General features: G+C 44.0%; 1 protein-coding gene across 1 annotated transcript in view; it reads left to right on the top strand.

Moving 5' to 3' along the window:
* LOC121556192 (cGMP-inhibited 3',5'-cyclic phosphodiesterase B-like) overlaps positions 1 to 14,668 on the top strand; it is an 88,458-nt gene extending 73,790 nt beyond the window's left edge. The window contains exons 4-16 of the mRNA XM_045215947.1: positions 1,135 to 1,283; positions 2,278 to 2,381; positions 2,885 to 3,098; positions 3,239 to 3,336; positions 3,597 to 3,754; positions 6,531 to 6,659; positions 7,111 to 7,222; positions 8,053 to 8,166; positions 11,518 to 11,717; positions 12,541 to 12,744; positions 12,974 to 13,135; positions 13,913 to 14,159; positions 14,348 to 14,668. Of these exons, the coding sequence (XP_045071882.1) occupies positions 1,135 to 1,283; positions 2,278 to 2,381; positions 2,885 to 3,098; positions 3,239 to 3,336; positions 3,597 to 3,754; positions 6,531 to 6,659; positions 7,111 to 7,222; positions 8,053 to 8,166; positions 11,518 to 11,717; positions 12,541 to 12,744; positions 12,974 to 13,135; positions 13,913 to 14,159; positions 14,348 to 14,556 (2,100 nt within the window). The 3' untranslated portion in view covers positions 14,557 to 14,668. The remainder of the gene's footprint in view (positions 1 to 1,134; positions 1,284 to 2,277; positions 2,382 to 2,884; positions 3,099 to 3,238; positions 3,337 to 3,596; positions 3,755 to 6,530; positions 6,660 to 7,110; positions 7,223 to 8,052; positions 8,167 to 11,517; positions 11,718 to 12,540; positions 12,745 to 12,973; positions 13,136 to 13,912; positions 14,160 to 14,347) is intronic.
* The last annotated feature ends 4,336 nt before the right edge of the window (positions 14,669 to 19,004 follow it).

Here is a 19,004-nt window from a genome sequence, read left to right as displayed (position 1 = left end):
CGGTGACATTCCTGTCTTGCAGGAAATCACGCACAGAATGAGCAGTATGGCTGGTGGCATTGTCATGCTGGAGGGTCATGTCAGGATGAGCCTGCAGGAACGGTACCACATGAGGGAGGAGGATGTCTTCCCTGTAACGCACAGCGTTGAGATTGCCTGCAATGACAACAAGCTCAGTCCGATGATGCTGTGACACACCACCCCAGACCGTGACGGACCCTCCACCTCCAAATCGATCCCGCTCCAGAGTACAGGCCTCGGCATAACGCTCATTCCTTCGACGATAAATGCGAATCCAACCATCACCCCTGGTGAGATTAAACCGCGACTCGTCAGTGAAGAGCACTTTTTGCCAGTCCTGTCTGGTCCAGCGACGGTGGGTTTGTGCCCATAGGCGACGTTGTTGCCGGTGATGTCTGGTGAGGACCTGCCTTACAACAGGCCTACAAGCCCTCAGTCCAGCCTCTCTCAGCCTATTGCGGACAGTCTGAGCACTGATGGAGGGATTGTGCATTCCTGGTGTAACTCGGGCAGTTGTTGTTGCCATCCTGTACCTGTCCCGCAGGTGTGATGTTCGGATGTACCGATCCTGTGCAGGTGTTGTTACACGTGGTCTGCCACTGCGAGGACGATCAGCTGTCCGTCCTGTCTCCGTGTAGCGCTGTCTTAGGACATTGCAATTTATTGCCCTGGCCACATCTGCAGTCCTCATGCCTCCTTGCAGCATGCCTAAGGCACGTTCACGCAGATGAGCAGGGACCCTGGGCATCTTTCTTTTGGTGTTTTTCAGAGTCGGTAGAAAGGCCTCTTTAGTGTCCTAAGTTTTCATAACTGTGACCTTAATTGCCTACCGTCTGTAAGCTGTTAGTGTCTTAACGACCGTTCCACAGGTGCATGTTCATTAATTGTTTATGGTTAATTGAACAAGCATGGGAAACAGTGTTTAAACCCTTTACAATGAAGATCTGTGAAGTTATTTTATTTTCTGTGAAGTTTTACGAATTATCTTTGAAAGACAGGGTCCTGAAAAAGGGACCTTTCTTTTTTTGCTGAGTTTCCATCTGCCTGTGACTGTGCTGTAGCATCATTGACCAAAATGTAATAATGTCTCCCTCCTCCCCTCCACACACCCAGGGTCTTAGCAGCAGGAACAGCCTGCCCACCCCCCAACTCCGCCGGGGCTCCACCTCCTCCCCTCTCCCCCCTCTGGAGTCGGCCTCCTCCCGCTGGGAACGCAACAACGGCAAGAGACCGGGACCCCACCCTGACCTCAATATGACCAGGTACGATCACCATCAGGTGGGACTTCAGAGTTCAGACACCCCCTGACCTCAGTGCCACCAGGTTAAAGACATGCCCCGGTAGTGTTATAAACCTCACGGTTTTGGCTAAGTGTGTCAATGTGCAGTTCATACATGCATAATCTATGAGCAGAATTACTGTCTTTCCTCAATTAGCCACGAAATCCCTAATTTGAAAGCGACTGTTTTTTTTAGAAGCTGTGTGGCGCCATTTTCCCTACATTTACCCCCACGTGGGCCAGCCCCCTAGCAATTCGAGTTTCAGCCAATGAGCGTCAGCCCCTCACCATTTGAGTGACAGCTAGCAAGACGCACACACAGTAGAGAGAGAGAGCAATGACGTGGTGCACAAATCTGTACATTTACGAGGTAGCACGTAATTTTCGGGGACCATTTTTTGCTTGTGGGCACTACTTTCAGAACTGCTGGCTAAAAAGTATACAAAAGTACCAGAGAATATCTTTAATGGTCAGGGCATTTTCAACATGGCACACTCCCCATCTTTACCCTGACATTAACAAACAGGCCCTCCCTCAGCAACACATTCTTTGTTACCATCAGTCTTTGATTAATCTCCCTGCAGATGTAATTCTCCTTTATATCCACTGGGAGGCAGTAGTGATCAAGATCTGTAAGCTGATTGCCTAACAGATAATGACCATAACATTCCTTCATTCTCTTTGTTCCAAAAATGTTTAGATGACTCACTTGATATTTTAGTGATCTTTGATCTTTTAGGGATCTTTGTCTTCTGGAAGGATACATTTTCAACATTGATTTTCATTGTCTTACTTTGAGCATCAAATGAGTTACTGTATGCTATGTAACATTTCTCTAAGCAGTTCATCTTTAGACATAAGAGCGGGTGTGAAAAAGTTCATCTTTATAATGGTGTACATTGAATATGAAAGCATTTTAACTGATGTTGTCTCATTAATTCAAGCAGTAAGTGCCATGTTTTGTGTGTGTGTTCCAGCCCGGGGTCTCTGTCCAATGGGCCCAATGCTAACCTGTTGACCATCCCTAAGCAGAGGTCTTCCTCTGTGACCCTGACCTACCATGCCGGGCCCAGGAGAGCAGGTGAGACCATGAGGATTTACTATACACACAAGTCTGATTTACTGTGTGGAAGTGAAATGTGTTTTTAAGTTGTTTGACTAGCTCTCTCTCTCTCTTACTTTCTCTCTGTCTCCTGAGTGGCGCAGTGGTCTAAGGCACTGCATCGCAGTGCTAGCTGTGCCACTAGAGATCCTGGTTCGAATCCAGGCTCTGTCGCAGCCGGCCGCGACCGGGAGACTAATGGGCGGCGCACAATTGGCCCAGCGTTGTCCAGGGTAGGGGAGGGAATGGCCGGCAGGGATGTAGCTCAGTTGATAGAGCATGGCGTTTGCAACGGCAGGGTTGTGGGTTCGATTCCCACGGGGGACCAGTATGAAAAAAAAGAAGAAAAAAATAACAAAAAAAAATATATGTATTCACTAACTGTAAGTCGCTCTGGAAAAGAGCGTCTGCTAAATGACTAAAATGTAAATGTAAATGTCTCTCTCTCCTATCTCTCTCTCTCTCTCTCTCTCTCTCTCTAGGTGCGTCCCCCAGTCTGAGTCCTGTCAGCTCCCCCAGCCACTGTCCACCGGGGGGAGGTCCATCCTCCCAGGTCACGCGCCCCCCGGTGGAGTTCCCTGACACGGCTGACTTCCTCACCAAGCCCAGCGTCAACCTGCACAAGCCCCTGGGCTACATCCTCAGCTCCCCTGACTTCCAGGGGCCCTACCGCAGCCCCGCGGCCCTGTGCACCAGGTAGGGCAATCTACTACCCTCTTCCCCTACCCCCTCCATTATATCCTACTGTTGTAGAGCCAGTTCTGCTGTAGAGTTGCATTTCACCATGTGTATTGATGATGTTGGTGGCTGTGTTTGTCCCCCTGCTCACGCGGTAGCTGTGGTCGTCAGATGCTGAAGAACATGCCCAGTATGGAGGCGGGGGAGGGACACCTGCCGTTCACTGGTCATGCTGAGGCCCAGCGCAGACGCTCAGGTATGACACCTGCTGGAATGTAGCCTCACTCTCGCAACACAAACTCACCAGCATCATTAACTGGAATGGAAGTATGTTGTACAGACACATAGGCTGCACAGTGTTTTTGTGCACACACCCATGACTTAGCTTACTGTTTCCACTCTCAAAAGATTGAAAACCTGCTGAATCAGAGCGTCAATTCATTAGAATAATGCTTCACACCTAAATGTTAAACCAGTTGTCAACTCACTGTGATGTGCAATGTGTCTCCTCCACAGCAGGTGAGGGGTCAGAGTTCATGGGGGAGGCACTGATCAGGGAGGAGAGTGTGGAGGCCGAGTCGACGGGGGACAGGAGTCCAGATGCAGGGAGCCGGGGCCAGACAGATGAGGAGGAGCAGAGCCCCACCACAGAGCAGCAGACTCAGGAAACAGCGGTACGCAGCACTAATGCTACAGTATGCTAAGAGGGCATTCCCACGCAGAGCTAACGGAGGAGTATGAATTATGTACCTTTTGAGAGCATATTGATAGTGCGTTGTTTAGCACAACCTCATGCAACCTGACACGCCTCCCCTCCGCTACTCCAGCGCGCCTTCCCCATTGAAATACATTGAGTTGGCTCTGTCATTTTACTCTGTGTTGCTCAGTGTGAATGCACCCTACTGCTAGGCTAACGTCACAGAGCTGCAGACTTAAGAAACAGAGGTAGGCTACACTAACATTAGACTAATGTTAAATAACAGTAGCTTTGAAGGGATATGTCTCAGTCAGTATTAACACCTTACAGCGTTCGTTAGCCTTCCTGTGTGTAGCATTGCTGCCGCTGCACTATCCCAACCAGGAGACTCCCTCTGAGTGAGATAACACAATCAGGCCAACACATGTAACAGAGTAGCTAGCTATAGTATGTGTCCTCTAGTTAGTTCTGGGAATACGGCAAAGGTTTTCCTCAGACACTCATTGGGTGCATGTCTTTCAGTCTGTTGTGATGTAGCTAACAGCCGTGTAAACCCAGTGTGATGGGGGTAGTGTTGATCTGGCTCTGTCCTGGAATGCCCCCTCTGTTTACTTGGGCTGTGCTCTCACTTTCTTTATTGGACAAACCAAGCCTTGTTAAATCAAGCCAGCTGTTAAGACAACTGAGTAGGGTTCATCTGAGGATTCTGTGGGGTAATTCTAAAGTGAATCATTCAAAAGCAACGCACACAGTCAGTCTGGAGCCTGCTTTCATCCCCATATCAGAGGAATGAGATTCATAAGAGTTGCGATGTGGTGTTTTGGATAGTCTGGTTGTCTACGGGCCTGTGTGTGTGTGTTTGTGTGTGTGTGTGTGTGTGTGTGTGTGTTAATGTGCCTGTGTGTGTTAATGTGTTGTGTCTGTGTGTTTTAATGTGTGTCTGTGTGTGTGTTAATGTACAGTACCAGTCAAAAGTTTGGACACACCTGCTCATTCAAGGGTTTTTATTTATTTCTACTATTTTCTACATTGTAGAATAATAGTGAACACATCAAAACTATGAAATAACACATAAGGAATCATGTAGTAACCAAAAAAGTGTTAAACAAATCAAAATATATTTTATATTTGAGATTCTTCAAAGTAGCCACCTTTTGCCTTGATGACAGCTTTGCACACTCTTGGCATTCTCTCAACCAGCTTCATGAGGTAGTTACCTGGAATGCATTTAAATTAACAGGTGTGCCTTGTTAAAAGTTAATTTGTGGAATTTCTTTCCTTCTTAATGCGTTTGAGCCAATTAGTTGTGTTGTGACAAGGTAGGGGTGGTATACAGAAGATAGCCCTATTTGGTAAAAGACCAAGTCCATATTATGGCAAGAACAGCTCAAATAAGCAAAGAGAAACGACAGTCCATCATTACTTTAAGACATGAAGGTCAATCAATCTGGAAAAATTTCAAGAACTTTGAAAGTTTCTTCAAGTGCAGTCGCAAAAACCATCAAGCGTTATGATGAAACTGTCTCTCATGAGAACCAGCACAGGAAAGGAATACCCAGAGTTACCTCTGCTGCAGAGGATAAGTTCATTAGAGTTACCAGCCTCAGAAATTGCAGCCCAAATAAATGCTTCACAGAGTTCAAGTAACAGACACATCTCAACATCAACTGTTCAGAGGAGACTGCGTGAATCAGGCCTTCATGGTCGAATTGCTGCAAAGAAACCACTACTAAAGCACACCAATAAGAAGAAGAGACTTCCTTGAGCCAAGAAACATGAGCAATGGACATTAGACCGGTGGAAATCTGTGCTTTGGTCTGTAGTCCAAATTTGAGATTTTTGGTTCCAACCGCTGTGTCTTTGTGAGACGCAGTGTAGGTGAACGGATGATCTCTGCATGTGTAGTTCCCATCATGAAGCATGGAGGAGGAGGTGTGATGGTGTGGGGGTGCTTTGCTGGTGACACTGTCTGTGATTTATTTAGAATTCAAGGCACACTTAACCAGCATGGCTACCACAGCATTCTGCAGCGATACGCCATCCCATCTGGTTTGGGCTTAGTGGGACTATAATTTGTTTTCCTCCAGGATGTGTAAGGGCTATTTGACCAAGAAGGAGAGTGATGGAGTGCTGAATCAGATGAGCTGGCCTCCACATTCCCCCGACCTCAACCAAATTGAGATGGTTTGGGATGAGTCGGACCACAGAGTGAAGGAAAAGCAGCCAACAAGTGCTCAGCATATGTGGGAACTCCTTCAAGACTGTTGGAAAAGCATTCCAGGTGAAGCTGGTTGAGAGAATGCCAAGAGTGTGCAAAGCTGTCATCAAGGCAAAGGGTGGCTATTTTGAAGAATCGAAAATATAAAATATATTTAGATTTTTTAAACACTTTTTGGGTTACTAAATGATTCCATATGTGTTATTTCATAGTTTTGATGTCTTCACTATTATTCTACAAGGTAGAAAATAGTAAAAATAAAGAATAACCATTGAATGAATAGGTGTGGCCAAATGTTTGACTGGTACTGTATGTGTTTTAATGAGTGTGTGTTTTAATGTTTGTGTGTGTGTGCGTGTGTGCGTGCGTGTGTGCGTGCGTGCCTGCCTGCCTGCCTGCCTGCCTGCCTGCCTGCGTGCGTGCCTGCGTGCGTGCGTGCCTGCCTGCATGTGTGTTCATCTAAACGTATGTGTGTCTTAAAAATGTGTGTGTGTGTTTAAAATGTGTGTGTGCTGTGGTCCTCTCCTGCCTGTAGGGTGAGTTCAGACTAGACCCCCTGCTGGAGAACCACGATGAACTCATGGAGAAGATCAACAGTTGGAACTTCCAGATCTTTGACCTGATGGACAGAACAGGAGGGAAGACAGGAAGAATACTCAGCTACGTCAGTACAACCACATACCAACCATATAGCAACCATCTATCTGTCATTACTCCATGATCTGTTACATCTATTCATATTTGAATAAGCAACACCTGGGTTGTATCCCAAATGGCACCCTATTCCCTATATAGTGCACTAATTTTGATCAGGGCCCACAGGCCCAAAAGTAGTTTTGTGATGCAGCCATTGAATGTATTTATTTGGAGAAACTCACTTGACTGATTGTTTTGAATGTTGAAAACAGTATGATCCCCATTACTGATATTTGACTGAATGATGTCCCGAATGCTCATAGTGTTCTTGGTGATTTCTCTATGTGCTGTTTTGAGTACACTGTGTTCTCCCAGTGTCTCACTGTCTGTCTCTGAGGGGAAAGACTTGGTTAATGTGTATTGTTTTGATTTGGGTTTTAAATTAACATAGGTGTTTTATTTGTTGTCTTTCTCCCCAGGTGACCTACACTCTGTTCCAGGACACTTGTCTGTTTGAGATGTTTAAGATCCCTGTGAGGGAGTTCATGTCCTACTTCTGTGCACTGGAGAACGGCTATAGGGATATTCCCTGTGAGTATAGTGCTGCCTATGCTTTCTTCAGTCCAGGCACAAAGCCCATATTGACACTTGGTGTATTGTCTACTCAGATGTAGAAATGATCAGACCTGGGTCAAATACATGAAGGTATGGGCCTCCCGAGTGGCGCAGCAGTCGAAGACACTGCATCGTGACGCTTGAGGAGTCACTACAGACCCGGGTTCGATCCCAGGCTGTGTCACAACTGGCCGTGACCGGGAGTCCCATAGGGCAGCACACAATTGGCCCAGCGTTGTCCGGGTTAGGGGAGGGTTTGGCCAGGGGGGCTTTTCTTCCTTGTGGCGGGCCGGGCGCCTGCAGGCTGACTTCGGTCGTCAGTTGAACGGTGTTTCCTCCGATGCATTGGTGCGGCTGGCTTCCGGGTTAAGCGGGCGGGTGTTACGGAGCACGGTTTGGCGGGTCATGTTTCGGAGGACGCATGGCTCGACCTTCGCCTCTCCCGAGCCCGTTGGGGTGTTGGTGCAATGAGACAAGATCGTAGTTGGATATGACGAAAAAGGGGGGTAAAAAATTTGACAAAATAAACATTAAAGTATGAGAAGTGCGCTTAATGTAGCTTAATTACGCTAGTTTAGACTATTCCAGCTAAATCATGCCTAGAAACTAACCATAGGGTTGTCATGAAGTAGAAATGAATCCCCATAATAGGCCTACAGTACCTGACAGTTCACTACATACGGCATGACATGCAGACATGCACCATCATATGTAATAGTAGCTTCTACCTCATGTACATGTGGTGAGTGTGAAGTATTACTGTGACTGATGTGTGATGTCCTGTGTGAATCTCTGCCTGTACTCAGATCATAACCGGGTCCATGCCACTGATGTGCTCCATGCTGTCTGGTACCTGACCACCCGGCCTGTCCCAGGGTTCCAGCAGATCCACAACGAGCATGTGACAGGAAGTGACACAGGTAGCACTATTTCTGTTCCCTTTATTTCATTTTGCCTCAGTAGGTATAGTTCTGGACTTCCCCAAGCCCTCATTTATTTCCATAAAATACCACAATATGCCACATATTTATTAACATAATTAGTGTGGTTGCTGAAGATTTTCATACATACAGTGAGGGGAAAAAAGTATTTGATCCCCTGCTGATTTTGTACGTTTGCCCACTGACAAAGAAATGATCAGTCTATCATTTTAATGGTAGGTTTATTTGAACAGTGAGAGACAGAATAACAACAAAAAAATCCAGAAAAACGCATGTCAAAAATGTTATAAATTGATTTGCATTTTAATGAGGGAAATAAGTATTTGACCCCCTCTCAATCAGAAAGATGTCTGGCTCCCAGGTGTCTTTTATACAGGTAACGAGCTGAGATTAGGAGCACACTCTTAAAGGGAGTGCTCCTAATCTCAGTTTGTTAGCTGTATAAAAGACACCTGTCCACAGAAGCAGTCAATCAATCAGATTCCAAACTCTCCACCATGGCCAAGACCAAAGAGCTCTCCAAGGATGTCAGGGACAAGATTGTAGACCTACACAAGGCTGGAATGGGCTACAAGACCATCGCCAAGCAGCTTGGTGAGAAGGTGACAACAGTTGGTGCGATTATTCACAAATGGAAGAAACACAAAAGAACTGTCAATCTCCCTCGGCTTGGAGCTCCATGCAAGATCTCACCTCGTGGAGTTGCAATGATCATGAGAACGGCCCAGAACTACACGGGAGGATCTTGTCAATGATCTCAAGGCAGCTGGGACCATAGTCACCAAGAAAACAATTGGTAACACACTGAAATCCTGCAGCGCCCGCAAGGTCCCCCTGCTCAAGAAAGCACATATACAGGCCCGTCTGAAGTTTGCCAATGAACATCTGAATGATTCAGAGGAGAACTGGGTGAAAGTGTTGTGGTCAGATGAGAACAAAATGGAGCTCTTTGGCATCAACTCAACTCGCCGTGTTTGGAGGAGGAGGAATGCTGCCTATGACCCCAAGAACACCATCCCCACCGTCAAACATGGAGGTGGAAACATTATGCTTTGGGGGTGTTTTTCTGCTAAGGGGACAGGACAACTTCACCGCATCAAAGGGACGATGGACGGGGCCATGTACCGTCAAATCTTGGGTGAGAACCTCCTTCAAACCTTAATCCCATAGAAAATCTGTGGAGAGACGAAACCTTAATGACTTGGAGAAGATCTGCAAAGAGGAGTGGGACAAAATCCTTCCTGAGATGTGTGCAAACCTGGTGGCCAACTACAAGAAACGTCTGACCTCTGTGATTGCCAACAAGGGTTTTGCCACCAAGTACTAAGTCATGTTTTGCAGAGGGGTTAAATACTTATTTCCCTCATTAAAATGCAAATCAATTAATACAATTTTTGACATGCGTTTTTCTGGATTTCTTTGTTGTTATTCTGTCTCTCACTGTTCAAATAAACCTACCATTAAAATTATAGACTGATCATTTCTTTGTCAGTGGGCAAACATCAGCAGGGGATCAAATACTTTTTTCCCTCACTGTACTTCTTATTATTAGTGAACTTGCTGAAGGCAAGACCGTTCTAGATTTCTTACATACTTATTATTATTAGTGTGCTTACTGAAGGCAAGACTGTTCTAGATTTCACACATACTTCTTATTATTAGTGTGCTTGCTGAAGGCAAGACCGCTCTAGATTTCTTACATACTCTTATTATTTGATTTCTTCCGCCCGCTCTAGAGCTAAAACAATTGAAGCTTTTTAACAAGAAACCAACTTCCAAATGTGCAGACAGCCCCAACTTAGATTGCTTGACAAAATGTTTCTTATGTCATTTATAATTTTTGAACTACAACAATATTTAAAATGATCTCCAATGTATTTCAATGGCAAGAATTCTAGACCTATCTCCTCTTTCACCGTTTAAGCTATCAATGCTAAACCAATGTTGAAATGTTCAGACTGACCCTACTTAGATTTTATACAGATTTTTTATACGATTTATACTTTTTTTTATTATAACAAATTAATCTACAAGACCAACTTTCAAATGTTCAGACTTCAAATTCTTTAAAACCTTTATAAACTATAAACCATTTTCATTTGCATAGATTTACATAACATGGATTCATTGCCAACCATAAGAAGTGGTAGACATTTTAAATGCTACTGCTTTTAACCATTTCAACCACAAACATTAAAACAACTTAAACATTTTCCAAGCAAAATTAATTAACATGGGGTTTGAATGAGAACCATATAAATACAGTGGTAGCAAAATTAAGTTACAAGACCAACTTTAAAACATTCAGGCTATCCTAACTTAAAATGCTCTAACACACCTTCATAAACTATTTTAATGTATAATAAATTAGCATAACACTTAATGGATTCAATTTCAACCATGAGAACACAGTGGTAGTCATTTGCAATGCTACTGCTCTTTAACCATTTCAGCTACATACATTAAAACAACTTCAAAACGTTATAAACTATAACAATTCAAATTAGCATAAATTGGCATTTAATAACCCACCAATAATAATAGTAACTCTTGAACTGTTCAACCTAGAGACACCAAACCAACTTTCACATGTTCATGGTAGGCTATTCTATCAACCAATCATTCAATTCTCCCATCTAGCTACTTTTTCTACTTTAACCAGTAGTATTAGTATTGCAGTCACTATATCTACTCTAACTTATTTCACAACCATAAATACTTTAAGACATGCTAGCAAGCACACATTTTCTTTAGGAAATGTACTTTTCTAGTTCTATGATAGCCTCTTGATGTACCAGTGTAGGCATTCCTGTAGTGTGTGGCCTTTTCTCGGCAGACACCAGATGGTTTAGTTTAAAATGCCTGGATCCCCAGTCCCGTCCCTGCTAATTATATTTTATGTACTGCTTCCTTGATCCATCGGAAATTATTTAAGGCTCGCTTGCTGACCGATCCTTCAGTAGCTGCCAGAGGAGCAGCTGCCTTCTGATAAAGAGAGGGGGATGGAAGGGTGGAGAAACAGAGAGGAAGAGAGAGGGGGGAGATGGGGTGGTGAGCAAGCCTCTGTCGTGATAGAGATCTGTCTGTGCTGAGCTCAGCGTGTTTAGGGCTTATTTTGGGCCTTTTCATTTTTCTAATGGAGTAAAGTAGTCTGAGTCACTGGGCCACCAGCTTAACCTGCCTGTACACTTCCTACTCTACAAACTAGTTCCCTGTTTTCACTTTATAATACAGTCAAGTCTTCTCCAGTAAACTCCAGTTATGATGTAGTGTCAGTGTGAGGTCCCAGTATGTCGTAGCTGAAAGCAGCTGTCTGTGTCTTCTCTCTAGATTCAGACAGTGGGATCTCGCCGGGTCGGGTATCATACGCCTCCTCCAAGAGCTCGTCCATCTCTGACGACAGCTACGGCTGCCTGGCATGGAACATCCCTGCTCTGGAACTCATGGCACTATATGTAGCAGCTGCAATGCATGACTATGACCACCCTGGTCGCACAAACGCCTTCCTCGTAGCCACTAACGCAGCTCAGGTAAGTCTTATTATCCCCAAAGCCACTGCTCTACCATCTCAGCTAGCTAACCCACACCTGTTCAACAGTAAAACCTGTATCAGGAAGAGAAAGTTCAACCTATCCTGTCACTTCAGTAAGTTCCCATTTGTGTTCCCACATGCTGTTAAGACCTACGAAAGGGGAAGTGTTTTGTTTGTGTCACAGACGGCATTCATTTGGTCCCTGTGACTCATAGATGAGATGTTTATTGGCCTAAAGGCTTCTACATAGGCAGGTTCTAATCAGTCTTGGATCTCATGGTAAAAGTAATGAAGAGAGGGACTGGTATAATATTACATTTAGTTCACGTCAGGGAAAGGTTCCCACAAATCCTGAGAATTCTGCGAATTCCTTTTCTTGCTGCAACATTATGGCAAAGGTTGGCAAACAAACTATACCACTGTATAAATAGTGTTTTGCAGTGTCATGACCGATTATAGCACTGTGCATACTGTCTGGGTTGTGTAAATGTCCCAGGAAAAGGATTTCCTGAAAAGAGAGTCAACCCTGACATATTGATTAACAGTATGTTGACAGTCAGTCAATCACCCACCTGGCCACCATTTCTAGACTGGCTGCATTATTTAGTCTGAAGCACACTGACCCCAATTCCTCTCACCTGCTCACCCCTCCTTATTTTACCATTCTCTTCTTCAACCTCCTCTTTCCCATTTTACCCTCTCCTTTCTTCTTCTTGTCCTCTGACCCCACCCGCATCCCTCTCCACTACACACTCTCTTCTTCCCTCATCCACCTATCCTCTCCTTCTCCTCTACCTCTGTCACATCCCTCTGTTCACCAGGCTGTGTTGTATAATGACCGTTCTGTCCTGGAGAACCACCACGCTGCGTCGGCCTGGAGCCTCTACCTGTCCCGGCCAGAGTTCAACTTCCTGGCCAACCTGGACCACGTGGAGTTCAAACGCTTTCGCTTCCTGGTCATTGAGGCCATCCTCGCCACAGACCTGAAGAAGCACTTTGACTTCCTTGCCGAGTTCAATTCAAAGGTTTGAGATGATGATGACGAACCTCACATTCTCAGAAAATCTGTTGCCATTCTGTTGATACTTTGTTTTTGTTTTTCCTGTCATTTCGATACTGGCAAAGGCAATAACAATAAGTCTTATCTAAATGGCTAATAGAGTTGATACTTAAAAGAACACGCTGCATTTATATTAGAAATGAGGAGCCTGGCAGTCATAATCACTGTGTGAATGTTTGTGTTGCTATATATAGGTGAATGATGTGAACAGTCCAGGAATCGACTGGACTAATGAGAATGACCGGCTGCTGGTGTGCCAAGTCTGCATTAAGCTGGCAGACATCAATGGGCCGGCCAAAGGGCGTGATCTGCACCTCAAGTGGACAGAAGGCATTGTCAATGAGTTTTATGAGCAGGTATGGAACCCCTCCACACAGCATGGCCCAAATGTCAGGTTAGCAATGTAATGTAATGCCATGCCATCCTGTTATACAGTATCACATAGCCTACCCAGAACTGTTGCTTCACATATCACATTGCCCAGTGTTTCCCAACCATGGTCCTCGAGTATGCCGAACAGTACACATTGTTGTTGTAGGCCTGGACAAACACATCATTCAACTCATTGAGGGCTTGATGATTAGTTGACAAGTTGAATCAGGTGTGCTTGTCCAGGGTTACAATAAAAATGTGTGCTGTTGGGGGTAATGGAGGACCAGGGTTGGGGAACACTGACATAGTCTACCCAGAACTGTTGCTTCATTTTCTGCTGTCTCTTACTGCTAGAATTCCTGATTATTATTTGACCATGCTTGTCACTTATGAACATTTTTGAACATCTTGGCATGGTTCTGTTATAACCTCCACCCGGCACAGCCAGAAGAGGACTGGCCACCCCTCATAGCCTGGTTCCTCTCTAGGTTTCTTCCTAGGTTTTGGCCTTTCTAGGGAGTTTTTCCTAGCCACCGTGCTTCTACACCTGCATTACTAGCTGTTTGGGGTTTTAGGCTGGGTTTCTGTACAGCACTTCGAGATATTAGCTGATGTACGAAGGGCTATATAAAATAAAATTGATTGATTGATTGATTGATAGAATCAACACTTAGGATGTGAAGTTAAATTAGATTAATGAATAAAAAAATCTTAATTGACAAATTATTGAAAATGTTTGTCTGCCTGTCTATCATCTACAGGGGGATGAGGAGGCCACTTTGGGATTACCCATCAGCCCCTTCATGGACCGCTCCTCTCCCCAGCTGGCCAAGCTGCAGGAGTCCTTCATCACACACATCGTGGGGCCGCTCTGCAACTCGTACGACGCCGCTGGCCTGCTCCCTGGCTACTGGATCGACGAGGAGCGCTCTGAGGATGAGGATGAGGAAGAGCAGGCAGAGGACACAGAGACTGATGAAGACGAGTTGGAGGAGGAGCTCGAACCAAGTAAGACATGTCATTTTTCACACTTCTATCATTCTGAATTGATATATGATTTATGAATTAATACATTTATAATTTTAACATTGAGCATTTAACATTTCCATCAAGAGCAGGACGTTTATTTGACTGTTGCTATTGCGACTAAAAAGCTATGGGATGTTAAATCCTTTTTTGTGTGTTGTCCCATGCAGAAAGGAGAAAAGGCCGGCGTCGGCTGTTCTGCAACATCATGCAGCACCTGACGGAGAACCACAAGGTGTGGAAGAAGACCATCGAGGAGGAGGAGAAGAGCAAGGAGAAGCAGCAGGCCAACAGCCTGCCTCCCAGCCTGCCCCCTTCACCCTCTGACGACCAGATCCAAGTCATTCAGGAGGAGGAGGAAGGAGAAGAGCGCCAGTAGCAGGAGGAAGAGGAAGAGGAGGAGGAGGAGGGACAGAGCCAGGATGCTCGGGAAGGGCGGAACAGTGAAGGAGAAAGTCCTTCAACTCCTCCCTCTTACACACACACACACACACACATAAAAACATTTGTACACACACACACAACACAAACGTACACACACAAACTATAGACATATACACAAACACATACACACACAGGATGACCCTTCTGGATCTCCACACGTTGAAATTGTCACTGTGCCGACACTCAGACGCTAATGCAGTCATGTTGTTTTGAAAAAAGGCCTTACTACTGTGAGGGGATCCTTGCTGCAATGGTGGGAGCCCCACTCCTATGCACTTTCACCCCATGGAGAGTAGACCAAGAACAAACACCAGAGCTGAGGACACTGGTGTGGAGAGGAAGAGAGGAAAGGGTCTGGATGTGCCCTCCATGGTGATCTGGCTGTAATGCTGCCTTGAACGCAGAGCACTTAACTCTTCCTTAGGTACTAAAACAAATCCTATTATTTACAATAGAAGGAGAAGAAAAAACACCTGGACGTGGTTGACATCCGTTACCAAAGCGAACAGTTCAAACGTGGAAAGACAAGAGACTGAGACTATTTCAGGCTCACTGTCAGGAATATTCTAGATCTATATATCAAATGTGCCTGTCTGAACCTTTACTGAGTCCCCTGGTCCAGACCCTAGGTTGGTCTGTGCAGTCCTCTCCCCTTGCTGGCGACACGAAACACTGTATCACTGACTCAGTCACAGAGACATTATGGAAATGCTGACTGAAAATGAGCATTATACCTGCATCGTTTCTGATGCCTTTTATTCATGTGTACCACCTGCCTTTTGTGTTTCATTCTTTTTTTTGTTGGTTTAATTTAGTTAGTGTGAGCGTGTGTATGTGTGTGTTTTCTTCAGGAACGCTTGGTCGCCAATCATTGAAATGTTCTCGGAGATGAGATGTTCTCTGTTGTTCCAATGAAGGGATGTTTTTTCCTTTTTTCCTTTTGATGATATCTATTTTTTCACGGTTACTCAGGATTCTCGTGAAGTTGAATCATTATTTTGCAAGAATTTAAGTCATTGACTTTAAAACACGCTTTTCAATCAAAGATAATTCAATCTCGGTGATTGAAATAGTTTTTAATCTTTGTATGAACAACTTGAAAAACAAACACATTCAAGCAATTGAACTGCTCCTCTGTGATAGAGCAAAGTATGTCCTGTGTTTCTGTCAAACTCCGCTGCCCCGCTGGCGGCGCCGTTTGCTTGACCTTCTAAAGACCTCACTGTAGAATTGGGATCCTTGATTGTCAGTTGACTGCAAAAGACCTGTTTGCAGCAAGGCAACATTCTGTACAGTAAAATCCCATGATTATTCATGTACCAGTATAGGTAAAGGTGTTTTTGAGTGCATTGCTGTTGGCATTGTTTTTACACATACTCAGTCTAGCTAACCTCTTCATTTCATTTCAGTCATTCTACAGACACTGATGTTTTGACAAAAACTATAGATCTTTGCCAAACCCACAACCAGGCCAGTGTGTAAAGGAGTTAAGTGATCCAGGGTTTCACTTTGTTTTTGTTTTTATATTGTCTTATTCTCTATACCATAAGGCGGTTTAATACTAATAGTTCTATATTTTTGTCTGTAAGAACTCTAGGCATTCCACTAGAAAAAAAATACCTGCAAGCCGAGCTCACTTATCACCCTATCAAGTCATTTTCTCTGGAGAAGAAAGTTCTCAAGTAGGCAGTGTAAATCAAGCTAGTATATTTAAAGACAAAAAATATATATAAATGTGCACATTTTACTACCAAACAAGTGTTTAGCCTCTGCACAAAAAAGAATATCTGCATATAAATATACTGTATAAATATATTCTATTTTTTAATTAATCAACAGAATGCATCTGTTTTCTACACACAGCTGACATATATTGTACATTGAGACCCTATAATTATCATCCTGTTTCCAGAGTTTTTATCTAATACTACAGATGTGGGGTTTGGTGTTTTTATTTTGGGTTCAGTGTCTCCCTGCTCCTCATTATAACCACTTTCTCTCTCTTGGTAATCTCTATTAACTCTGTGTTGTCTACTCAGTCCACCCATCCACCCAACCAGTGCCAAACTGACCCTGCTCACTGCCCACTGCTCAGCCTCTGGGCCCTCATACACTGGGCTTGAACCCTGGGTTTGTTATGGTTGGCCCCAGAGGACTCTTTGAGCTCCATGTCCCCCAGCAGGCTCAAAGTGATGCCGGTGCGGCCCAGCCCAGGTGTTGTGGAAAGGAGAGCTCACGACTCCTAGCCATGGCCCTTCAGACCTTTCGGATGAGCGACACCGTGTCTCTTAAGTTCTGATGGCGAATTGTGATGCCTCTACAACCCCCAGCCACCTCCCCCCACATTTTATGGCTCATTATGTTGTAAAAGTTTGTTTGTTGGCTTCTCACTGTGCAGTCTCACGAACCACAGTGTCCTCTAATGTTCTTGTCATAAAAGCATCTATGAATGGCTGTTATCCTTGTGTAACATTGAGATATGTACACTACCAGTCAGAAGTTTGGACACACCTACTCATTCAAAGGTTTTTCTTTCTTTTTTATTATTTTTTAAATTGTAGAATAATAGTGAAGACATCAAAACTATGAAATAGGCGGCAGGTAGCTTAGTGGTTAAGAGCTTTGTGCCAGTAACCGAAAGGTCGCTGGTTCTAATCCCCGAGCCGACTAGGTGAAAAATCTGTCGATGTGCCCTTGAGCAAGGCACTTAACCCTAATTGCTCCTGTAAGTCGCTCTGGATAAGAGTGTCTGCTAAATGACTAAAATGTAAATGTAAATAACACATATGGATTCATGTAGTAACCAAAAAAGTGTTAAACAAATCAAAATATATTTTATATTTGAAATTCTTCAAATAGCCACCCTTTGCCTTGATGACAGCTTTGCACACTCTTGGCATTCTCTCAACCAGCTTCATGAGGTAGTCACCTGGAATGCATTTCAATTAACAGGTGTGCTTTCTTAAAAGTTAATTTGTGGAATTTGTTTCCTTCTTAATGCGTTTGAGCCAATCAGTTGTGTTGTGACAAGGTGTGTGTGGGGGGGGTAAACAGAAGATAGCCCTATTTGGTAAAAGACCAAGTCCATATTATGGCAAGAACAGCTCAAATAAGCAAAGAGAAATGACAGTCCATCATTGCTTTAAGACATGAAGGTCAGTCAATACGGAACATTTCAAGAACTTTGAAAGTTTCTTCAAGTGCAGTCGCAAAAACCATCAAGCGCTATGATGAAACTGGCTCTCATGAGGACCACCACAGGAATGGAAGACCCAGAGTTTCCTCTGCTGCAGAGGATAAGTTCATTAGAGTTACCAGCCTCAGAAATTGCAGCCCAAATAAATGCTTCACAGAGTTCAAGTCACAGACACATCTCAACATCAACTGTTCAGAGGGGACTGTGTGAATCAGGCCTTCATGGTCGAATTGCTCTAAAGAAACCACTACTAAAGGTCACCAATAAGAAGAAGAAACCTGCTTGGGCCAAGAATCACGAGCAATGGACATTAGACAGGTGGGAAAAAAGCAGCCAACAAGTGCTAAGCATATGTGGGAACTCCTTCAAGACTGTTGGAAAAGCATTCCAGGTGAAGCTGGTTGAGAGTGCCAAGAGTGTTTAAAGCTGTCATCAAGGCAAAGGGTGGCTATTTGAAGAATCTCAAATATAAAATATATTTTGATTTGTTTAACACTTTTTTGGTTACTACATGATTCCATATGTGTTATTTCATAGTTTTGATGTCTTCATTCTACAATGTAGAAAATAGTAAAAATAAAGAAAAATCCTTGAATGAGTATGTGTGTCCAAACTTTTGACTGGTACTGTATGTCTGTTGTAACTATTCAACCATATCAAAATTGTGGGGAAACTGATTTTTGTTATTTATAGCTGTCATAAAACACCATCCCTAAAATAACTGTTCTCAAATGATTTTATTGATACATACACACACCTACTCAATTGGAACTGTTTGTGTGTGCCTATATGTGCTGAGTGTGGCATAAAAATGCCCTTGAATGTAACAGTACTGTAACTTTGCCCTTAAAAGTAGGTGGCACCACTGTTAAAGGGTTTAGATCCTCCTGCCCACAACCACAGTTTGAACGCTGATGTTTGCTGAAATGACTACAATGTCACAGTTTCAACATTTCCAATGCACACAGACAAGGCACTCATCCAGGCGACTTGGCAGTGTCTGTCTACCTCAGCATAACTTTCTGAGAAGTGCAGTTAGTAGTTAATAGAGGTATGCTGGCTGCCAAAAATAGCCAGAGGCATCAAATCAATATGAAATATTATCCAGTAAGTCTGATGTATGCACAGCACAGCATTGGAGTCTTTTTCCAGCCCTTTGGTCTGTTGAGTAAAGAGTAGAAGTGAGA

This window comes from Coregonus clupeaformis, unplaced genomic scaffold (assembly GCF_020615455.1).
Source record: "Coregonus clupeaformis isolate EN_2021a unplaced genomic scaffold, ASM2061545v1 scaf0562, whole genome shotgun sequence".
Lineage (NCBI taxonomy): Eukaryota > Metazoa > Chordata > Actinopteri > Salmoniformes > Salmonidae > Coregonus > Coregonus clupeaformis.
The sequence above is the reverse complement of the archived record's forward strand: the minus strand, read 5'-3'. Positions and strand labels throughout refer to the sequence as shown.